Source organism: Bemisia tabaci, chromosome 7 (genome assembly GCF_918797505.1).
Source record: "Bemisia tabaci chromosome 7, PGI_BMITA_v3".
Taxonomy (NCBI): domain Eukaryota; kingdom Metazoa; phylum Arthropoda; class Insecta; order Hemiptera; family Aleyrodidae; genus Bemisia; species Bemisia tabaci.
In genome coordinates, this window is record NC_092799.1 from 45,724,548 (window position 1) to 45,748,528 (window position 23,981).

General features: G+C 41.3%; 1 protein-coding gene across 1 annotated transcript in view; it reads left to right on the forward strand.

Annotated features, from left to right (window-relative positions):
- Nucleotides 1-1,033: 1,033 nt before the first annotated feature.
- Mct1 (Monocarboxylate transporter 1) overlaps nucleotides 1,034-23,981 on the forward strand; it is a 113,048-nt gene continuing 90,100 nt past the window's right edge. Inside the window, exon 1 of the mRNA XM_019055364.2 lies at nucleotides 1,034-1,290. Coding sequence (XP_018910909.2) covers nucleotides 1,182-1,290 — 109 coding nt within the window. The 5' untranslated portion in view covers nucleotides 1,034-1,181. The remainder of the gene's footprint in view (nucleotides 1,291-23,981) is intronic.

Consider the following 23,981-nt stretch of genomic DNA (forward strand, 5'->3'; position numbering starts at 1 on the left):
TGACCTAGATCCATCGACCTTGGCTAGGGCTGTGTACATTTTTGTCTAATCTTTGTGACGACTGCATGGCGCCAACCAGAGTCCATCAAAAATGGATGTCACGTACACTGGAAAAAAACCACATTGGATCTAGAGTCCAGACTCTTGAAAACATTGACAAGAAAAAGGACTCTTGATTCAATCAGATTTAAGCTTAAATCAAAAGAAAATCCGCTCAAATTAGGAGGCTTGGTTCTTGATTAAAGCTTAAATTTGATTGAATCAAGGGTATTTTTCTTGTCGATGTTTTTAAGAGTCTGGACTCCAGATCCAATGTGTTTTTTTCCAGTGCAATGATTGTCACCCTCAAATTTCTTAACGGACTGCATGACCTGGGTCCATCGACCTTGGCTAGGGCTGTGTACATTTTTCTCGTATAATCTTGGTGACCTCTGCAAGGCGCCAACCAGCGTCCATCATAAATGGATGTCACGTACACTGGAAAAAAAACACATTGGATCTAGAATCCAGACTCTTAGAAACATCGACAAGAAAAAATACTCTTGATTCAATCAGATTTAAGCTTAAATCAAGAACCAAGCCTCTTAATTTAGCAGACTTCCTTTTGATTTAAGCTTAAATCTGATGGAATCAAGAGTCCTTTTGTTGTCAATGTTTTCAAGAGTCTGAACTCTATATCCAATGTGTTTTTTTTTTTTCTAGTGCACCGCAACGTTTGGCAATGATTGTCACCCTCAAATGTCTTAACGCACTCCATGACCTGGGTCTATCGACCTTGGCCAGGGCTGTGTACATTTTTCTTGTATAATCTTGGTGACCTCTGCATGGCGCCAACCAGAGTCCATCAAAAATGGATGTCACGTACGTCTTTACTCTCACTATTGAGGGACCTAAGAGACTGGCGGACTCAGCGGTAACATTTTGGTAATCCCTGGTTGTTTTGACTGTCAACAGGTTTGCCGGCGGCTCTGAGCGGGTGATCGGGACTCGTGGGGCTCTGGATGTGCCGGAGCGGAGGAGTCGGCCGCCCCCGCCCCCTCGCGCCCCCCGCGACGGCGACGCGCGTACCTCGTGGTCGCCGCGCCAGCCGCGCTCCTCGCCGACCGACGCAGTTGTGCTCGCGCCGTCTTCCTAGCGGGACGCATGGTGTCAAGTGTGTGGTGTCGTGTCAGTGCTCACAAATGTCGGCCCCAGGATCTGGGCCCACCGCCCCTCGCACCGCCCCCCTCCCCCCCGACGGCGGCTGGGGCTGGGCCGTCGTCTTCGGATCCTTCATGATACACATCGTCAGTAAGTCACACTTGAAATTTTTCATTCCACCTACCACGACGCAGCTAGGACTGAAATGCAAAATTGCATCGAGAATTTGCGCGGGCTCGAATTTTGGTGAATTTTTTTCAAAAATAGAAACTGCCAAGCACGCTAAATACTAGGACGTGCTCGATTTTTAAATCGAGCAATTATCAGAGGAGTTATGACTCAATGACCCTATCTTCCAAAACACACGTGTTCGTCGCGCCATGACGTCATAACGCGGTACAATATCTCACTTCAAAATTCATTTTTCTCCAATTTACAAATGAGGAAAAATCCTACAAAATTTTCAGCCTTTCGATCACTTTCGCTCGAAGCAGTAAAATTTCCCCCGCGAATTCTTAATTTCATGTGCCAGAATGGTGAAACGTAAGTGACAATAGTGAGTGATGAAGACCTTCCCGAAAATTAAAAATTCCTCGGTTTAATCCGGAGGAAAATTAACTCGATAAATCCTCCACGTGTCACCTTTTCCCGGACTTTTTACTCCGTCGTGCAGCGTGGTTGCGGGTCACTCGTAAATTACGTCACGCTGGAATTCGGCATTTGGGTCCCCCCTTCCCCCCTTGTCTTGGGAGACTGAAACCCGCTCCTTCGCTTCTGAAAAATTTCGTCTCGCTTTGCTAGAAACTCTCCCATGTGAGTATGAATACTTACAAATAAAGTAAGCAACAATTCAAAGGACAATTGAAACATAATAAGAAGAGAGACATTTTTTTGAAAACAAACAATGTACGAAAATTTAAGAAATGTGGAAGCAAAACTAACGAACTGAAGCAAAGAGAAATATAAGAGTCACTAGGGTGGCGTACCAGTCGAAAATATTCCAAAAAATTCCAAAATTGTTGACTGTTTTTCCTCCTTTCGCTCATACATCCATCTTGTCAGACCCGGGTTTTATGTCAAGTTTTCCAAAATTCAGCATGAAATGCGAAAGAAGTGTGCAGAAAATGACCAATAAAGAGAGCAAACTCTTGTGTACTCGCAGAACGTAAAGAATTGCTTACAATTAGTTTGAATCAGGAAGATCAGCCCAGATAAATTACTGCCTGAACTCAGAAAACGTGCTGATTTTTTAGCTCACCTAAGAGTAGACCAGACATCCCCCTCCCCCCATTGTGTGTGACGTTACTTATGCACGGCTCCATCCAACTATAACTTGGAAGGCTCTTGGTCAGTGGTCATCCTAAATTTGAATATTTCGCGTGCTCCAGCTCTCGGGTCTTGACCTCCAAGTACGAGAGCAAGGCAAACCACCCAGTGATTTTTGGAGGGGCCGTTACAATCGCGGTACGGGGAGGAGCTTGTTTTTATTTGATTGGAGGGAACAAGTGTTTCGCTTTCGTCCGTTTCCCTTGCCTCGTAAAGATTTCAATGACTTATTGTCAGGTATAATTCTTCTTCGATTGATTAATTGCTAGGACGCTCACATGGCCGTTGACATCCAACATTCAGTCAGGCAAAATTTAAAGCCGAAATTCTCACTGATGTCATAAGCTTCCATGAAGAATCGTATATTACGTTCACAGCACTGGCAAACTTCAACCGTTTTTCTGGACCCTCCATTTTTAGCCTTCGGGCTTCGAATTTCTATATCGGCGGTGAAACACCCCACACCACGTACTCGGTTTGCGACGTTCCAGATTTCCTGCCACACTCCTATTTTTAAACGGAAAACTACTCGACAGCAATTCTGAAAAACTTTCGTGATTTATCTTTCCTGTGAGAGGCAGATTCCGATAAAATTTAATTACAAGGGATGATGTTGATTCATTCTCCTGTAAAATAATAAAATAGGAGCGGAGATTTTTAAACACCACAGACACTACGTGGTTTGGGAATGTCATCGTCGGTATGATGAGTCATACTCTGACCTCCTTGGTGTGTTTTGCACAATAATTGACCCCGAAACAACTTCTCTAACTTGTGGTTTAGTTATCACATTTTTTTTCAAAAAAAATATCCCTAGTAAGATCTCCTTCGCCCGTCTTTTTCACCACCATAGAGATGCTTTACGGTACTATATGGAAGGAGCTATTGGGGACGAGGATCAGATTCAGAGCGCGCATTTGTGAAATATTTTAACCCGACTATGACGTGATAGCGAGACTGCCAAGTCATTATCTTATCACTACGTCAGCCTTGTGTATATAAACATCTGTTGCTACTCGTTTTCATTATCGGTCGACTGAGCCATGCGATGAGCTTGACGGCAATCGCAACCGTGGGTGTCCCTTGTCATCACGGAGGCAAATGAGCTTTCTCATCTCTTTACCAGTGCTTTCATCGTCGCTGCTCCAGATTGGAGCTCGTAAAGCTCACTAAAAATTGCATGAGCATGCCGGTTGATTGTTTGATTGCGAGCTTCTCTTATCATCATACTAGAGTAACCTAGAATATAAATGTAATTCTTCAATGCGTGTGGGATTTGCGATTCATGTACTACTATTTACGCACAATTTTGCGAAAAACACGATGGTACAACTGGTTTTCTCTGAAAGCCACTGCAAAGCTAAGAAAATCTCTCTAAGTTGAGGACGTTATGGAGGGGATATTCCACACTACCCTCAGAGTCCAACATTTATATCAAGACAAACTCTCTATGCAAAGATAGGGAGCGAATACATTAACAAGGTTGTCACTTTGTTGGAGAACTCCAAAACTGAAAACACGGCAACCCTTTTAATGCATTTGCTCCGAGTTTGCACAGAGAGTTTGTTTTTTTAATATAGGGGTGGACTCTCAGGGTAGCGTTGGATATCCACTCCATTACGGCCTCAACTTTTAAAGCTTTTTTTAAGCTTTTGAGTTGATTTCAGAAAAAACCAGTGGCATCATCGTGTTTCTTGCGAAATTTTACACAGATTTACGGTGTTTAAATCGCAAATTCCTGGCACAAAAAAGAGCTCCATTGTGTTTAAAAGGCGTTTTGCTTTAGCAAAGGAACAAAATTCACCTGCGTCGGATGAAATGGACTTATTTCTACCAAACGGAATTATGTACATTAAGACATGAGCCTTGAGACCCCTAAGCATATGTGCATAACAGGGCTCACGTCATAATGCACATAGTTCCGTTTGATAGAAATACGTCCAAATGAGAAATGATGTGCACTGTCGAGGGAAATTTAGAGGGTTAGATGTTAAGTGTCCTCGGTTTGTTCTCGCTTATAAAACCAAGCAGATAAACTCCGCGGAAGTTTTTATGTTCCTTTAAACAACGTAATTACTCTCGACTCGTCAAAGCTGTCGACTTGCACCGAGTTACGGTGTCAGCTTATTTTACGGTTCGACAGAATAGAATACACCTTCTTTCCTTCCCGTCGACATTCCTGAACACCCATCGTAATCAAACCAAAAGGGTTTTACAAGAAATAACGAAACTGCACTCGAGTTTGAGTTGATCGCCTTTTTTTCGTCTGGCAGTCGCCCCATTCATTTTAATCACCGCGGCTAACACGTGCTTGTGACGTCGGTAAGTCGTAATGCGGAGATGGGTCGAATCCCTACATTACATGAACATGATATTGATATCTCCCGGTGAAAATTAATTTTGATACTTGAACTTCTTCCTCAACTTGGGTCTCTCCAAGTCGAGAGCTACCTATCGTGCCCCTCTGCTGAGATAGCGTCGATAGCGAAAAGGGCAGTAAGTAAATTCTGGGATGAGCCTCGAGACACACCATAGCATGTGCTAACCATGGCTCATGTAGAATTGCACTTACTGCCCTCTTCGCTATCACGGCAGCCCTGATGACGACAGATAGACTGGCTCAACTGGAGATTATGCGGCTAAGTAGTGAACACGAGTAGTTGCAAATCCGTCGCTTTTCATCAAGTGCTCATTAAAAACGGCCGATGTATTTTTAATTTCCTGATAAATTAAGTCCCTGTATTGTTCTTAAAAAATTGCATCGTTCGGTTCGAGAAAAATTGTCAGGTTTACATCAGAATTAGTCCAACTGAGTCAAACAAGACGGTCTCATAGGAATATATCACGGGCTTCCATGGGAATCCATTTGAAATCGGCCCAGGTTCCCATGGGGATAGAAAATCAAGAACCAAGGTCCCTCTGGGAGCCTTGAAGGTTTCCATAGATACGACACTCTGATCGCTCTTCAGGTCTCTTCTCTCTTCAGGTCTCTTCTCTCTTCAGTCACCCCATAGAGACACGCAGCGGGCGTATTCTTGGAATTGATGGACAAAGTGATAGACAAAGAGGACGTAGGGAATGTTGAGGGATTTGATTGGTTGAAATGAGTGGTTCCTATAGACCAAGGGACTAACTATAGGTTCTCTCGTGGGTCGCCGTTAGTTAGTCTATTACCTAATTTTCTTTTCAACCACCTGCTTCCACCAGTAGGATCCCACCTTATACCTTTTGTATTTTTTGTCTACAGCTTTGTCTATCAATTTCACCTTGCATTTGTAAATAAAACATAACAATAAAGTCTTGCCTCAAGGTTTGCAGGCGTAAGTGGAGCGCAAATCGTATGAAATCTGACTATTTTTCTTGTGTTTGATGCGTCCAATGAACACGTGAGATCATCACATTTCCCGCTCAAAAATCGCAGCACACTTATTTGGACCGCGTCTAGCGGAAAGTAACCAAGTCTTATCAGCGATCGCCAAATTTAACAGTTTAATTTTTTATCAGAGAACGTTTGTGCGGATTCCTTTGAAAATTTTAAGGACTTTGCATCGTACTATACGTAGACAATGCACTGGAATTTGTACCAAAATCCGCACAACCGTTTTTATGTAAAAAATTAAATTGCCAATATTTAAAATTGGCGATAGCTGATGTGACTTGGTTCCTTTCTGCTTAACGCAGTCCGTTTACGATTATGGATGGGGAGCCGACCAACCCACGTTGAGTTGAAATGAATTTTACCTGAAAGTTACTTTACTTAGCTTCAGTGATAGTTTTACTTCTCAGGGCGTGAGAATCTTTCCCATGGATATGCTCCATCTATTTTTCACGAGCTTTCCTCGACTCGAAGTAGCGGCGCGTGCAGTGCAGTTTTCCTTCTCTTACCGCTCTTCTTTCCAGTGACAGGTGCTGGTTTATAATCATCGCAGTAAATAAGTTGCACGTGATTGGCCGAGGGGAAACGGTGTATCTGGCTTGCGCTCAGTAATTTCCGTCCCTCGTTTTAAAGTTGGAGAAAATTAGAGCTTCCCTTTGTGGTGGTATCGATGCCACCGCAATTACACCGTAACGTACACTATCGCGTGGGGCGATTACTGAATCGTTTTCATAATTCACGCGGGGTGTTTTTCCTTCTCTCCTAATCTCGCCTGCCATTCACAGCTCCCAACGAGACCTCTTTTAATTAATGTGCGTTTGTTTTCCACCCGCGTCATGATTGAAAATTCGATAGCGAAGATTAATCGATGCTCTCACTGTAAAAATATGTACTCGGAAAATTTTGTCTCTTAATATTCGAGCGAACATTTTTCTACAGATATGCTTCTTGTAAGAAAATAATCGATTTATCATATGTATATAGCGTATCCGCCAGTGGCGTGGCGTGCTTCGATATATATCGATATTTCCCTATTTGAAGCTATGGTAAAGAATCGATTATTAAGGCGTTCGCTGCGAACACCCTGTCGGTCGATCCTTTCCCATAGGTTTAAATGGCAAATCAATCGATATATCGCAAAGCACGCCACGCCACTGGTATCCGCGCTTTATATTATAAAGGCTGTCTCTTAAGATCGTCAAATGAATGAATATAGTATCGTGCCCATGCTATGGAATGAAAGCAATGGTTCAGACCCCCTATCAAAAGTGGTTCTGTTCATTCAAATATGAGAGGGAACATCAAATATTATTCTTTGCGTCACTGGAAATTATTCAGTAGGAACTGAAATTGAATTCCGGTGATATCGTGATGGTCAAAATTTGATAAAACGTCTTATTCCAGTGCCATGAAATATCTTATCCTATTTTATTTTCATAAAGAAAACAAAATTTTCTCATCATAGTTAAAATCTACGATGTGATGACCATTTTGGAAAAACAATTTAAATAATGCAACAATTTGTATCAAATCCAAGCAATGATTTTCTACACAATGATAGAATCACGTTTTCTAAAGCTCAGTAATCTACGAATTGAAACATTCGAGCTACAGCCGAAATTTCATCAGTCAACGGTTCCAATCAGCACAATTTTTCTCTAATAACTCCGCTGTCATCCATTTTGCATGTGGCTCACGCATTAGCACTTTTTACTCGATCATTGTAGAGCGTCCAAGAGGGAGCATCGGTGGAAATGATCACTACAAAATTTCAAATTGTATCTTCCCTCTGTCCCAGAAACAATTTTCTTCAAAATTTTCGCGAAAAACACATGAAATGCGTAATACTAGCTCTTGAGCCCTCGCCGCGCACCGCTTTGAAACTCCACTTTGATCGTGTGAAAAGCGCTATGTCTGGTGTTCGCCCGATCATCCTCGTCTCTCCGTTTCAAAAACGCAGAACTTTCGCGCCAAATTTGGCAGACAAACGGGGCAAAGCGGACGACATTTCCTGCTTATGTAGCGTCGTTTATTCGTCGGTTTTGAGTCGCAAACCTCGAATATCCGCCGTGCCCCTCTCCGGAATCCGCTCCTTTATCGCCCCCCCCCCCCTTTTCAATTTCTTCGCGTCGACTGTCGTTTCGCATGACGAGTACTTGTGCGTGAACCTGAGCCAGAAGCGTGAATGTACTCCACGCCCCCCCCCCCCCCCCCGGTTCGTGTGTGCCCTAAGGAGGCGATAATTTGCGAAACACATGGCCCACCGTTCTAAGCCCGGCCGCCAAGTGCCCTCGCGCCTTGCTACTATCTGTTTCGGTCGGGGCTACGGTGTTGCCATCTGGTAACATTTGTCGGAAGTGTTTGCAGGGTGTCTACAAGTCTGGATTTCCGGAAAGTTTGGAAATAGTACTGATTTTTTAAGGGCGGCCCGTAAGTACTCAAAAAGTGCGGAATTCTGCAAGAAGGTCCGGATTTTTTCATTTTTTTGTCACTTTTGTCGCAATTTGAGCGGGAAATTCAATTTTTTTAAGTTTGCCGAATTTTGCCAATTGGAGGTTCTAAAAAGTACCGAATTTTTCTGTTGAGGTGGTACTGAATTTCTTGGGAATGTGTTGAATAAGTACTGTTAAAGTACTGATTTTTGGCCAATCTGTTTTAGTAGACACCCTGATTTGCTGAACCTGTCATCATTGAACACAGGAGGATCCATTTCTGATTGGCTAAAATAATAAGCTTCACAGAGCTTTAAGAATCCGTAAATATGTCGGAAGTTGCACGCAGATGATTAAAAATGAAGGTCATGGGATTTTATTCGGTTTCATTTTTGTGAACTTTACTCAAATTGCATAGTGAGGTAGGCATAGTTACCTAACTTTGTAACCAAGCGGTCAGTTGCGCCGGTATCAGAATCAGGTCTTGATGATTGATTCTTGTAGACTAGTTTAAAATAAGAAGATCTGTCCAAACAGCAACTTTCTACGTTGAATAACCGAGATGTCGTCCTTTAAAAAGGACGTTGATACTAGCTCTGTGTTTCTAGTCCAGACGCCGTGATCGACAATCAACACGAAATATGATGATGTAACATTCGCTCTTACATGTTCTGGGATGAAGTGGATTCTTTTGCGTTTTTGTTGGAAAGCTCCCGATGCAGACCCAGAAAACTAACTTCAACAGGCTCAACGAGTTCCCCCTCCCCTTGTGGAAAGACCCCCTCATGACTGCCCTCTGAACGTAATTAATTCTAGGCTGTTCGTTTTTTCCGTGAAATATATAAAATTCATGCAATGACAATACGATTCGGCTTCCCTTCACCTTTCATTTACACCTCTTTCATTCCTGTGTCTAATTTTTTAGAAGGAGACTATTTCGTATTCGCCTCTCTCTCGCGAATATGCTATAAGCGTGTGCATTATGCTGTCTAAAATTTCCAGCAATCTGAACTTTGATGGATGTAGGGTTTGAGTTGGTAAGAAACGCAGAAAGCGGCAGCAAAGTTTCGCGCTGAGGTTCCGCGGTGAAGTTCTGAGGTGAAGTTCTGTATGGAAGTTTTGAGGTAAAGATCAAATGACCCACTTTTTCACTGCGGGTGGGGACGAGGATTTGTTAACTTCATTATCTTTAGGCACGATGGAAAGTTTTAAGTTTGTATGTGGCTTTTGTGCCGCGGGTTTGAGGACACAAAGACCAATAAAGTCAATGTAATTACGTCGATATGAGCGTTCTTTGACGTAAACTCTCATCAAAATTTAGCGTAGAAGACGGGTGAATTATTGAAAGTTCCCAAAATCAACCGGAAAACGAGGAACTAGCGTTTAATGTGAACTTCAAAATCAGTCAAGTCGCATTATTTGCTCGCCAGAAAATCAGAATTAACGGGAGTCTAATCGGTTGATGAGAATAAATTGGACGTATTTCTATCAAACTGAACTAAGCGCCAATTTGAGTTCCTTTTGAGGAAATTAGGATCCCGGATAGCGCGTTCTGTCAAACGGACCTAAGCGCCATGGAAAATCATTGCGAGTATAGGACGGAATAAGCCGGACGCCCGATTCCACCGCCAATCCAAGCCCCCCTCTACCTTCCTCACCCTATGGCGCTTAGGTCCGTTTGATAGAAATACGTCCAATTGGATGGACTAAACGGTTTCAGACGAATTACATGACGGTTAATGGTGTTTAATTTCCTCTCCTGTCTTATTTGTTTACAAACTAAAGCACCACGGTGCATTCTTTTTGAGCGTGTTCCTCATAATTTGAAAGGAATTCTTAAGAATTTTGCAAGCGACACTTTTGAGGCTTTGGTCATGCAGGTTTCCTAAAACAATTGCTCAACACTTCACTCGTCAGCCATCAGAAGAAGAGTCTGAGCGTTGATAACGAACATAATTTTTACTTTTAAGGGGGTACAACAGTAGGCCGTCTCTGAAACACACTGCATCTGCAACTAAGCTACACTAATTTAGAGGCGAAAAAAGAGGTTTGAAGTTTCAAGCCTCCCTGAAACTCAATGTCAAAAGTGAAGTGTAACTATTCCGTCTCCAATGTCAGAATTTGGTTTATGAACTTTGAATTCCTGACAGAAGAAATATGGTATCAGTAAACTCGGCACTACCCCTATAACCCGCGTTTTCTCGAAATAGGGCCCGATTCCTATCCGCTTAATTTGATCCAATTACTCATAAACTCAACCAAAATTCTCTCGCAATTATGGCTTTTATTAAAGCCCACACTGAGCCAAGTCCCTCCGAGCATCATGTTTTCCCGTACGAGGCAGGCTATAACTTTATGAAACGTGAAGTCAGGATCTGACGGGAAAGCGAGCTTAAAGGAAGTGACTCTTCCGATTTCGGCGTGTTCCTTTCCAAAATCGTTTTCCCGCTTGCATCCGACGCGACGGTGAGGAAATTCGAAACCGAAGTTTCCAGGACGCGTGATAAAGTGGGTTCATTTTGTATTTAGTTGTTTGGAAGAAATTCTGATTTTTCAGCATCGTCCGACTGCCGTGGAATTGTGGCGTGCTTTAGATTGAGATAGGGCACGGTCTCATGTTGTGATGAGAGGAAATACCATGAGCATTTCAAAGTTGCCGAAATTTCTCCGATCAATCATTTGGACTGCGTTAAGCAGAAAGGAACCAAGCCACATCAGCTATTGCCAAATTTAATCGAAGAATTTAATTCTTTTTATGAAAACGGTTGTGCGGATTTTTGTGCAAATTTCAGTGAATTTTCTACATCGTGCAAAGCAAATTCCATAAAATTTTCAAAGGAATCCGCACAAGCGTTCCCTCGTAAAAAAATCAAATTGCCAGGGAAATTTGACAATAGCTGATGTGGCTTGGTTCCTTTCTCTTTAACGCTGTCCATTTACTCTCGTGGAAAGTTATGAGTATTTTTATTGAGAGACTCATACATTCTCGAAGACTTTAGATTAATGAACATGGGTTTGTTGCTCACGAGGAATAAAGACTAATGAGGAAACTTTAACGGGTAAAACTGCACGAAAAGCGCGCCGGGCGCACTAGAAATATCTGAAATACAATTTGCAGATTTCGTCACCTCCTGGCCAAAGTATCACAAGCGTCATGCGACGTTTCAAAATTTCACTGCCATTTTATTTATTTGCAGCCAAAATTCCACTAATTTTTCTTTGTGCTTTGTGCTTTTCGTTACGTTACTGAGCAAGATCACCCCAACATGTCCCTCAAGACTTCGAATTTTAGGGAAACTTCGTGCAGACGTGCGTGAGGACAATGTCACATCCCGGCCAAAGTATCACGAGCGCCTCGCGACGTTTCAAAATTTCCGCCGCCATCTTATTTTTTTACAGAGAACTTTTTCGACGAAGGTGTCCGAAAATTCTGTCGAAAATCTGTTTGAAAATCTCACTGAATTTTATCGGCAGCACAAAGAAAATTCAGTGAGATTTTCAAACAGATTCAACCAACAATTTTCCTGTAAAAAAATGAAATGGCGGCGGGAATTTTGAATCGTCACATGGCACTTGTGATACTTTGGCCGGAAAGTGCAAAGCGTTTTCGAATTCATCGCGTCCGTGGCTACTTTTTTCTTGATGTCAGTTGTGAGTTGTGATACTTTGGCCGGAAGGTGCAAAGCGTTTTCAAATTCATCGCGTCCGTGGGTATATACTTTTTTCTTGATGTCAGTTACCGGCAATCATGGTTTACCCAGCGAGAGATGCCAGAAAACCTTACACAAATAAACAAAAAATTTCGCAAAACATAATCGATCTTTCTCTTTCTCATGTTATGATTTAAATCTTATTCAGCATCCAAATGACCAGGAAACAAATAAGGAAAAAAAACGTATCAATAACAAAAAAGTATGAAAACGAAACACATGAAATGAAAATTACTGAACACGTGAGCAGCTGCATATCATTCACATCATCGTTTTGCGCAGCGTAATTATTGAATCGGGACTTAATCGGATAAAGAGGCAACCTTAATCGCCTTAGTCAGTAACAGGTAATAATTGCGAATTTGCCGTGCTAAGGAAAAACGCCGTATGTACATTCGAGAGTTGCCAAAGTCCCTCCTCAAAAACCTTTAATTTTGAGGGGAGATATAAATATTTCCTCTTGAAATTTTCAGATAATTTGGATCAGATAACGAATACAATTCTGTGAAAAAATCGAAATAAAATGTTCACAAATTTCGTAGAAAGTCCATATTTTATTAAAAAAAATTTGGCAACATTCGGAAGCTCATACGGCGTTTTTATGTAGTTCTGCAGGAATGAGCGACGAACGACGTAGAAGTATAATTAATTCTCACAGATCGGAAAGAATCCGAAGCGGCTGTTGAATTCTCAAACCGCGATTTTACATTCAGAACGCACGGTCGATACGGGAGGGTGTTCCCGCGTCGATTTCAATGAATTAAGACGGAGCATCATAGATTGATGACCTGATAAATCTTCCGAGCAATTCAGTTCGAGTGGAGTGAATCTCTCGAGATAATTTCGCTGCATGGAAATGCGGTTTCGATTTTTAAGCGGGCCGATGTTCGGAAACCGTTGGTGCCATCGAATAAGCTCGTGATTCTGTTTTGTCTTCAGTCGATGATTTTTTGCGGGAAGGGCATTCGACGTTCGAAGCCAGCGAGGGCTCGCCTTTTCCCACTTTTCAGATCCCACCTGCTGCTACTTGAGATCGCAAACACTCATTGAACGCTTAAAAATTAAAAATAAATTGGGCGGATTGAACCAGAATTAGCTCATCTGCATTCTACGTTGTCTGATTTCCTTCCGAGTTTTATGGTTCTGACCATGAGCTACGCGAAATCACGTAGTAGATAGTAGACATTTGATACAATGTGTAATGCAAATGAACGCGGCTACATTACTGCAAGCAACTATTACTGCTCCCAAGCAGCTCACATTGCCTATACTTTGGTATTGAAGGCGAACTGTCAGAACAAGCGTGAAACAATGCACTTTACGTAGATGTCAGTTTACTAATCTGATGCGCAATACGAGTGAGTGTGGTCATATCACTGCAAGCAACTATTACTGCCACAAAACCGCTCATATTGCCTATACATTAGTATTGAAGGCGAACTGGTCAGAATGAGAATGTGGTCTACTAGTATACTGTCTATAGCGAATGAGCGTGATTACAGTGATAGTTACATTGCTACGCGCTCAAGATTTTCGTATTTACCTACTTCTTCCAGATAAAGCCCTAAGACCAACTTGATTGTTAACCTGTATCAAAATTCTAAGTGATTTGTCATTTTTTAAGCATAAAAGTGACATTTCGCTACGATTTTTCTTTCTGTTTTAGGTACAGGTTTTGAAAGTCTCCCGGTATAGTCACCTTAGCGATGGAAAGAGGAACACGTTTGAAATGTTTCTTAGATTTCTTCTAAAAAAAGAAATAGACGAGAGGAAGTTAGGCTCTTTCTAATATAATTCGGCAATTTGTAGTTAGATTTGTCCAATTTACTATTCATCAACTCGACCCCGATGAAATCCTTGCCACGAGGTCTGTGCAACTGTTCAATCCGCTTATCGACGGCGAAACTGTGAAAATACGCACTGGAAAAAAAAACCGCATTTGATCTAGAGTCTAGACTCTTGAAAACATTGACAAGAAAAAATACTCTTGATTCAATCAGATTTAAGCTTAAATCAAGAACCAAGCCTCCCAGGGCCGGATTTACCTACTTGCCGCCCATGGGCGGCTTGTATTTTGACGCCTCCTTCTCATTCGTTTTGAAACATCAATAAAAACCATCAAGTGAACGTGCCGGAGGGGGAGGGGTGTATAAGACGCGTTTACATACTCGTGTTGGATACATTTTTTGCGAAAGCCCTGTCAACAATACTAGCAAAATTTCACGGAACTTTGCGCGAAAGTTAAGTTCCGTAAACCTATCTCTATGCGGACAAGGTCCTTCATTTATAAGAAATGAACCAAAAAACTATGAAAGAACAACCATAAATGTGGTTTCATAATTTTAACTTCCGCCGCTGCGCCGCGCTGATCGCACTAAGATTGGCGCAATGCGTGAAGTTTTCCTGCAATCTTGTAGGCGCTATACGTTCCACGCCAACCGCTCCAGACCGCACTGTGTTTGGCGCACTGGGTGAAGTATTCATGCAGTCTTGTAGGCGCTAATATGTGTTACATGCCGATCGCCGCGCGGACGGCTTGTTTTTTTCATCTCAAGTCCTTGTCATCATTCCTCTCTGCGTTGAGCTCCAGGTCAAATTACGTGTTTAGTTCCTCTCTTCACTCTACTAATTAAAAATGCTGCTTCTTGTATCACAGAAAAACGACAAAATTAGAAATTACTATACTCTCAGGAAAGAGATTTCGTCCACTTTTCTCATTGATGATTTTATTTCTGAATCCGATTTTTTTTATACCTACCTTCAAAAAAGTTGCAAAATTTGCCGCCCCCTAAATTTGCCGCCATGGGCCGCGGCCTATGTGGCGGTGTGGCCACCCCCTTAATCCGGCCCTGAAACCTCTTAATTGGAGCGGATTTCCTTTTGATTTAAGCTTAAATCTGATTGAATCAAGAGGATATTTTTTCTTGTCAATGTTTTCAAGAGTCTGGACTCCAGATCCAATGTGTTTTTTCCCCCAGTGATTTTCAAAATATGACGTTGAGTAGTTTTCTACGTAGAAAATAATGTAGGACAGTAAGCCTGCGACACCGCAGACCGAGATACGCACATCTGCAGTTTCATCGTTGTTATCCTTACGCACGTCTTCACGAAGCCTCCCTAAAATTCGAAGTTTCGAGGGACATGTTGGCAGGGTTGCAATTTTTCATGAAAAATAAAATCTTGAAATTTCACGTGAAATATTCCATGAAATTTCAGAAAAATATGAAAAATTGTGAAAAATAGATTTTAATGATGTTTTTTCATTCCCGACATTGAATAACGAGTGATATAAAAGAAAATGTCTCCGCTTACTTCTCAAGGTCGTATTGCAGCCAACTGTATCAAAAATATTATAAAACTTACAAATTAATAGCTGTTTCTTCATTGGCTGCCTACTCAAATCAATTAAAATCTCACACAGGTATGTAGGGCCGAGGAGAGAGGATAACTTCCACAAGAGGAAGAAGGGAATTTCTTAAAAATTGGGAAAATTTAGCTTTTTTCGGACCTTATGTGATTCTGGGGAGGGGGGAACCAATTATGGCACCCTTCAATGATACCAGTGTTTTTCTCATGACATTTCTCACAAGAACCTTCAATTTCAGACAAAAAAGACTGCCCCAGTGATGTTCCTGCTAAGTTATATGTTCAGATTTATATGTTCCAATTTTTCCAATTTTTCATATTTTTCACAGGTTTGTGAAATTTCATGAAAAATTCAAGTGAAATTTCCAATCTTTCATATTTTTCATTTCACACTTGCAACCCTGCATGTTGGAGTGATCTTGCTCAGGAACGCCACGCGAGTGCGGTGACCATCCGACTCGCGACTCCGGACTCATTTTCGAGGGAAATAACTTTCTGCCCGCGACTCGTGCTCGTTCATCCCCGCGGCCGAGTCCTCCCCCAGGATCCGCGATGGGACGCTCCACTACACAACTTTTAATGCGTCAAGTTCGGGATTAGTCCCCAACAAATTCACGGATGTCTCAAGCTCCGAGCCCCCCCGGTCGGAAGCAGCACAATGCCGTGCGCCCGCAAACGTCGTGTGAAGTTGCCAAATTTAAAAACACGAATTTCAGTAAAACACGATTTTCTGGAAAATTCGCGAACTGAAAAAAAATTCCAGCCGTGGCAGCCGTACTTACGGGCTATGTAGACATCCATCCGCGTGCCGGGCTCAGAAGCCAAATGTTCCGGGCGTAACACCCGCAGCAGTTGAAGCTACGGCTCCAGCACCCGAAACTTTCGGCCTCTGAGCCCAAAATGGACGGTATGTCTATATTGTATTGAAATATGCCCAGTCTTACCTAAGGGTATTTTTATATTAGGAAAGAGGTATCGAGTTAGCGAAAAAATAATGAAATATGTTATTATTCAAGTGATTTTCTCTTTAATCATGCTTGTCTTCATATTATTTCACTTATTTAACATGGTATATTCATGCAGATTTATATTATTTATCGGGTTAATAACCCTGGTAAAAATGGGCAATAGGAGGTACGTTTCAAAATACTATAGGAAATCTTATAGCTGGCTGTAGAAAGTGAAGGAATTCATACAACCGGGCTATACGAAGCGATAAAAAATTATACAGCCGGGCTATGAAGTTTATCGCCTGGCTGTAGCTTTATCGTCATCGGCTATGAAAGGCTATAAGAAATTGTATAGCCGGCTATAGAAGCTATAGGAAATCTGACAGCCGGCTGTAGGTCTGTAGTATTTTGGAACATAGATCCTACTGTCAATTTTTGCTAGGGAATTAACTTAGGTCTTTCATTTTCCTCCTTTTCCTCTAGGAATCCAAGTCATTCATTCATGAGCGGGGAAATCGCTCCGCTGCCCCTTAAAACGTACCCAGTGTGATTTAATCCGAAATCTGAGTCACTAAAGGAAATGTTCAATATTGGTTCTGAATCTAAGTGAATTTCTCTTTACTGTGTACTGAGGCCCCAGGAGTATTCCACTATCCTGTTACTTAAAGAAACGGCTTAAGGAACGGCTATAAATACGACCCTCGGTGCTTCGTGTCGGCAAAATGCTCTTCGACATACAACGTTCAACGGATTTTTACGTTTCATCCTTTTCGTTTCTCGGAAAGTATCGTAAATCAATGCCGGGGATGCCACGCTCCTTCCTCTTGACCTAATTACAGGATCGCCATGGCATGACTTAATGGAATAAGGAGAGGATTCGGGTCAAGATGAGCATAAAAAGCACGGAGCCATCGATGGCTTTGATGTTTGAGACAGACGTCAAGACAATCTAAATTCACGGCGTAATGGGTGAGTTAAACTCAAGTCGCCGTCTCCCGGACGAAGGGACGTAACTAAATTCCAAGGTTGCCAAATTGATTCAAACAATTACTTCCTTTACTAAAAGGTACCTGTGCAATTTCGATTCAAAACATTCCTGATTTTCGCATTAAACCGGAGGAAAAATCCTCGAAATTCTCAGTCAGGAATGTCCAAGATTCTCCTCGTTAATATGCAATTTGCGAGGAGAAATTTGGCAACATTGAATTGGAGTTACGTTCTTTCGTAACGGAAACGACGATGTGAATGTCGGATTCACCCCCGTTTCCGTCCCCCCGCCTCGCTCCCGGCCCTAATTTCTCGACAAGGTCATCATTTAGCGACTTTTTTTTCTTTACGCCGGACAGTTTTAACGGAAGTGCGAGTTAGAAATGAAATTAATCCGCTCATCCGCGAGGGTCGTTCGGTGAGCTCATTTAGCTTGGTCTAAAACTCTTCCTTGGGCCTCGCTTGGAGAAAATATGAATCGGTCTTTGCTGAAACCTTTTACTTTCTAAAAGTCTAATCTTGCGGGGAAAGAAATAACGTGTATGATCACGGATTGTAACAAGGTGGTAAAATAGTGCACTTTTAAAATTCATAAAATCATAAGAGAAGCACGTAACCCATAACGCCCTAGGCGCGAAGTGCTTTGAGGAGTTGGACTGCGAAGCGGTTAGAGGGCGCACCCCCTAGTGTTTCAAATTTTTTTAAATTATACGTTAGAAAGACTGAAACAGTTGTCGCGATAGTTTGCATGTCAAGGAATGGTTTTTTTAAACCTCTCTTAACAGACAAACCAGATCATTGAAAGTGCCCGCGCAATCGCTGAAAATTCGAAAATGCGCGATGTGCCTCACCGAAGCTGCGTTTGGGGTATATTTTTTCAGACACTTCCGGCGGGGATTCTACAAGTTGGCAACAACTTTCCTCCCTTTAAATCCATTAAAGTCATTTCTTTCAATCCATTCCTTGGCGAGGTAAGCTGCCTCACCAAATATAGGAGGAAAAATGGATTGCATTTTGCGAAAAGGAACCACTAGCATTGCAATGATGCTAAGATTGTGCAACTTCATCTTTTGCAATAAAATTGCGGAAATCGTGAAAAACTATGAAATTTAGATGGTAATTTTTGTCTTAAATTTACAGTTTTTAGCGAGTAAAATAGAAACCATCAATGGATAATCGGGTTTTTCCTCCAAGACAAAAGAAGTTGCACAATCTTAGCAACATTGCAATGCTAGTGGTTCCTTTTTGCAAAATGCAATCCAAATAGTGTTGCCATCTTTCAAGATCGAGAGTGGGCACTGAGGAGCTCGAGGGATTTTCATGCGATTTTACCCCCAGCACATCTCCTCAGCTGGCTGAAGCTCTCGAGTGCAACGGGGCTATTATCATGAATAGTCGGGAAGAATAAACCTGCACTGAAAAAAAAAAGTTACGGGCTATATAGTATCATATTATTAGTCAATCATTAGGTATCTTCGCGGAGTATCTGTGCTACGACCAACGATAGAATTTTGAGCGTGGTTCCGTGCTCCGAAAAGGTGGGCAACAGGAGAGTTGACGAAAAAACCCCTGTGCTTACCCCCGTTCCTTTTTGGAGGACTCTGATGTTCTAATATGTCTCAACATTCTCTACAAAGGATTCCAAAATAATAATGAACAAATAGTATTAGCTGAAAACACTTTGTCGAAGGAAAAAGACACCGAATGTTTCATGTCACTTTAGCTGACATCTCATGTCTCAAATATATTTACCGACCATCCCTGTTAGTGTCACGTCCAAGTATCACGTGTTCATCGTCAAGCCGCGCGCGTCTCAATGGATCCGTTAAACTTGAATGTGATAGTGAAATAAATCCAATTTGCTACATTTTACATCATGTCTGATCTAATCGGGAGACATTGCACGGCGTTTTCAGTCGAAAATTCACGTTAAAACCTTTGTTTGTATTTATCAATCTATTAATTATATCCAGAGAGTACAGAAAGACCTTTTTATAGTACTTATGCTGGCGACACACAATGGATCGAGTCAATAGGAGAGGTCGGACAAAATTTGGAAACTCTAAACGATTATAACTACGTTTATAACAAACTTTGAGGTTCTAAAAGTGGTTTTATCGGTTTTCACGTAAAATTTTCTTCTCGAGTCACCTCTTGAACTTTAAAATGTGACGAAATAAACATAAAAATTTGCAGTTTTAGTCAAAAATTTCCTGTCCGACCCTTCCCATTGACCCGATCCACTGTGCGACGGTGGTTACCTGCGGGATTCAACATTTTTTTTTTTTTTTTTTATCGGGAGGAATCCTCAGTCATGTTGCCTTTTTGTCGTATCTTGAGCTTTTGTGTTTTTTGGGCTGCCTGTAAATATTGCGCTCAACCTGTTTTGGAAACATCGGTTTGATTGCCTAACAAAATTTTCCGTACGTTGCTCAAAAGCCTAAAAAACCAGGTAATTTTGAGGGTCAAGTGGTAATGTCGAAGTCCCGTAAGTATAGGTAAGACTTTCAATTTCCCGCGAAGGAACCAATACTCGGGGCCCTTATTGGTCTTTCTACATGTCATGTCAGATCAGAAAATAAAAGATAGTAGGAAAATAGGAATAGTTTTGGCTAAATTCATGTAAAAGCACGCATTTGTATTCTCATGCTACTTACCAACTCCGAGGGAATTTGAATTGAAAATGAATGAAATTCAAATCCGTTCGTCTTTGTGCAGTTTTCTCTGTCCATATTTCATGATTTTTGTTAGAGAAAAAGGACACTACTTCGACATAGATACACTATCTAGCGTTGACGTATAGAAACATTATCCAGCAAGCAATTTCAGTGGTGAGTGAACCATGTTTTGAGCATCGTGCAGAATTTTCGAGTTCTTTCATTAAGCTCGGAATGTTGAATAAACAAACGCAGCTGAAACAAGAACGAAAAGGTGCAAACAGCGCGGTTAATAGAAAATGAATAAAACAAGAGCCCGAGAGTATATTCTCGCGGTAATTGATTATTGGTCGATGAATACTGGAAGCTTTCCGTTTTGATTAATAGTCCTGTCTTCATATCGTGCACCTCTTTTCATCATTGGCTCAACCTCAAACTAGTCTCTATCTCCCATTTTATTTCTTTCGCACGCGTCTCTCGCCTGAATCCACCTGTACCTGCAATCATTCCTCCTTGTCTTCATTTATTATGCTCTCGGGTTTCTGCAATCTTCCTCTGCCATTTTACTTTTTAATCTTTTGCCCTTTTATTAATATTTTAATTTGAAGGAGTACTTATATCAGGTGCTCTCTCGTGACTTTGTAGTTATCGGGACTTTAAGATCCCGGTTGTCAACGCTCATTTAAAACAAAGAAAAATATTTATTGAAAAAACAAATATCCGGTCACAGGCGTTGAACTTTCATTCAACTTTAATTTTGGTTCAGGTAAGCCGGCGAAAGTTTTTTGCCTGAAACTATCGGTTTCTCTGACTGAAAATTTCGGTTTTCCTGCCTGAAAATTTTGGTTATCTAAACCAAGGAAGTTCGGTGTTCGATATGAAGCGAATCGTCTTTCTCCACGCAGATCCATCATCCTAAAGGCTCAGAAAGGTCGCGGCACCGGTGGGAAGTGTGTATTTACTGTCAAGACATTTTCATTTTAAAATCTTAGTACACTCGTTCAAAATAGGAAAAATATGCCCCTCCCCCCCCCCCCCCCAAAAAAAAAATTCGATTATTAGTGTGTGAAATAGGAGTTTAAAAGCGGAATCGGTCAAAGAGACAACATTGAATCGAGTTCACATTACAATAGATTTATTCCGAAAGTGTATTCTTGTTGCTGCATGTGTTCTACCTTCGCACAATAGCGTGGGATTCAGCCGAAATCTCGCTTTGATAAAAAAACATAACCTAAAATTTCGACCAATTTTACGTAACTTCTGGCATCAGTGGAGACAGGAGCTGGGACCTTTGCGAGGTCGCCATGCCGTCTGCGGTCTTTTACTCCTTTATCCGGTCAAGGTTGCATGTCGCGATCTTTCTGAATTCTGCGACTCGTGTTATGCACCTGTCCCTGTCATATTCTCATACCCGCCGCATTTGCTCCAGATCAAATCAACGCAGCTCTCAGATTTATGTTCTGAAACTGTTTTCTTCCTCGGCGAGCTGTAAAGTTTTCCGGCGTCGCGGACGTCGGAGATAGGTGTTTATGGTAGCGTACATCGCTCCGAAGTAGGAGTTAAAATGCTCGTTTAAAGTCGGAGCCAAGTAGTTAAAAAGTAGTTTCAGTTCAGTCTCCTTTCTCGCGGGATTTCGTCAAGAAATACTCATCACCTGTTCGTTGCGGAATATTTAAATGCTATCCATGAAAAAGATTACCTTCACACGTAGTGAAGTATTTTCTCATGAAAACTATTTTATTCGATGCGAGTATACTCATAAGATTAAAATAAAGGCTGGAAACTTATGTTCTTTATTGTACCAGTTTTCAGTTTTTGAAGTAACCCATGATCTTCAAAAGGCAGACGGAATTGTTTAAATCGTTTTGATCAAATAATTCTGCTAAAATTTATAATTTTGTGACGCCGGATTTGCCGCACTAGGGAAAAACGCCGTGCAAGCAGATATTCGTCGCCATACCTCCACCGATAAAAATTGAATCATCCAATACTTCTGCGACTTTTTCTGATTTTTTCCTAGAATTTTCTTCGCAATTTAGTCTGCAGTGTCTACAAACTCAATTTTAGTATAGGTAAATAAGTATTAAAAAAAGTAAAAAAGTAAGTATTCAAAATAAGTAGGTATTTTATCGGGAGACATCTGGCGACACTCGAATTTTTGTGTGAAGTTTCTCATCAGCATGGCAATGCCGTGCCTAGAAACGAGCTGAAACAGGCGAAGATTTTACGGTTTTCATTCTCCAGAAAACCGCCTTTTACTACCATAAAGTATGTGTAAGTGTTATATCTTCCCGTAAAAATGATATCTCCGGAAAATCAAGGCGTCACTCCTTGGAAGAAGTCGCAATTAAGAATTTTATACTTAATGTACATCCCTTTGATGACTATTATCAGATATGAAGCTCAGAATTCGCGCGGATTGTGTCGATATAACTCCACGAGTATTTTAGCTGGGAATTCTGCCGTACTAAGGAAAAACGGCGTATGAACCTTCAGGCGTTGCCAAATTTCCTTTGATAAAGCGCAAATTTCCTGGTAAATTTACGAATATTTTTCCTCCAATTTTTAGGTAATTTTGTTCGCAATTTTACCTAAAGATTCTGAAAATATAAAGGAAATATATTCATATCTTTCCTCAAAAATAAACGTTTTATTGAAGGAAATTTGGCAACTCTCGAATGTTCATGCGGCGTTCTTCCTTAGCACGGCAGAATAGGTCATCATCATCTGAACTTTGCCCAGCTATCGTTCTGTGAAAAGCGGTTCAGTCTTACAACATTCCAAGTTGGTAGGGATTTGATCAATTCGGGCGTTGGATATGCGGAATGGAATATTATTTAGAGTTTATTTTTAAGTCTAGCCGCACTAGCGTGCATTCAGATTGTCACATCGTCGCTAAATGATTACAGTCATAACAGGCGTCAGTATATCATCCATTTACGAGGAAAATGGAGCACCCAAGCAGTTAAGTGAGAGTGAGGTGCATTTATTTCAGAGCAATGACCTAGCAACTTTTGTTACTCATACTCGTATTGTAAAGGAACAAGAGTCATGAAAAAAAGTACTATCTGACTCGAAATCCGACTCTATCTGACTCTATCTGTCAGAAACCTGCTTGCAATTTAACAATATTTTTCAAGTTGCGTAATCTTAAATTGTCTCTGTCCAAAAGACAAACAAGCACAGTAGTATAGGAGTATGTTTGTGAAGGTCAGGCAAAACCATGCGCAATCATGCCTAGATATACCTAAATATTTTGCGACTTCAAGCACCGAAACGTTGGCATATGTTTAAACAATCGATGCACTTTTTGGCAAATCGACAATGCCGAGATTGATATCAGTGCTACTTTATAAAAGTCTGGAACAATAGGCAACGCTGGAATTAAGTTTCGGTGTGAGAGAAACAAACACAGCGCTCTCAGTTAGCTTCATATGCGACGGACGTTAAGTGACTTTCTGGGATACAACTATTCGAGCTTCACGGATGTCCGTGTTGCATACGCACGACAGTGAAGGCGTTTTTACTTTTCAGGTACTCACCGCTCCTATCGGAGCGCGGCGGCGACGGGTAGTACTGCAAGGATCTAAAACATGGCTTCAATAAACATGTTTTATCAATATTTTCAACATGTTTTTAATAAACATGTTCAATAAACACGTTCTAAACATGTTTCAATTCTTTGTTTACATTATGAAGGTATCGTTTTGACAGGTATAGTTGCCTTCAAGCGGAGGACATGAGGATCTCCTCTGCCTCAGTTTTGATATCGTGATGAGTTGAAGATGATTGATGGGGTTACATTTCGTGCATGCCTAAGAGATGTCTTTGTAATATAAACGAAGAATTGAAAGCGCTCTGTCTCTTTCTTAAAGTTGCCAGGTTTTTATGCCATATTTCAAAATGGTCCTCTTTCTCTTCCTTCTTCACGTGTGAAATCGTGTAGCAATTTTTATTGGCATTTCTGTGATGTTTCTTTACTGCCAGAAAAAATATTGACCCAGTTTTTCAAGTAATGGTACAAGTTGAAGTTCCCG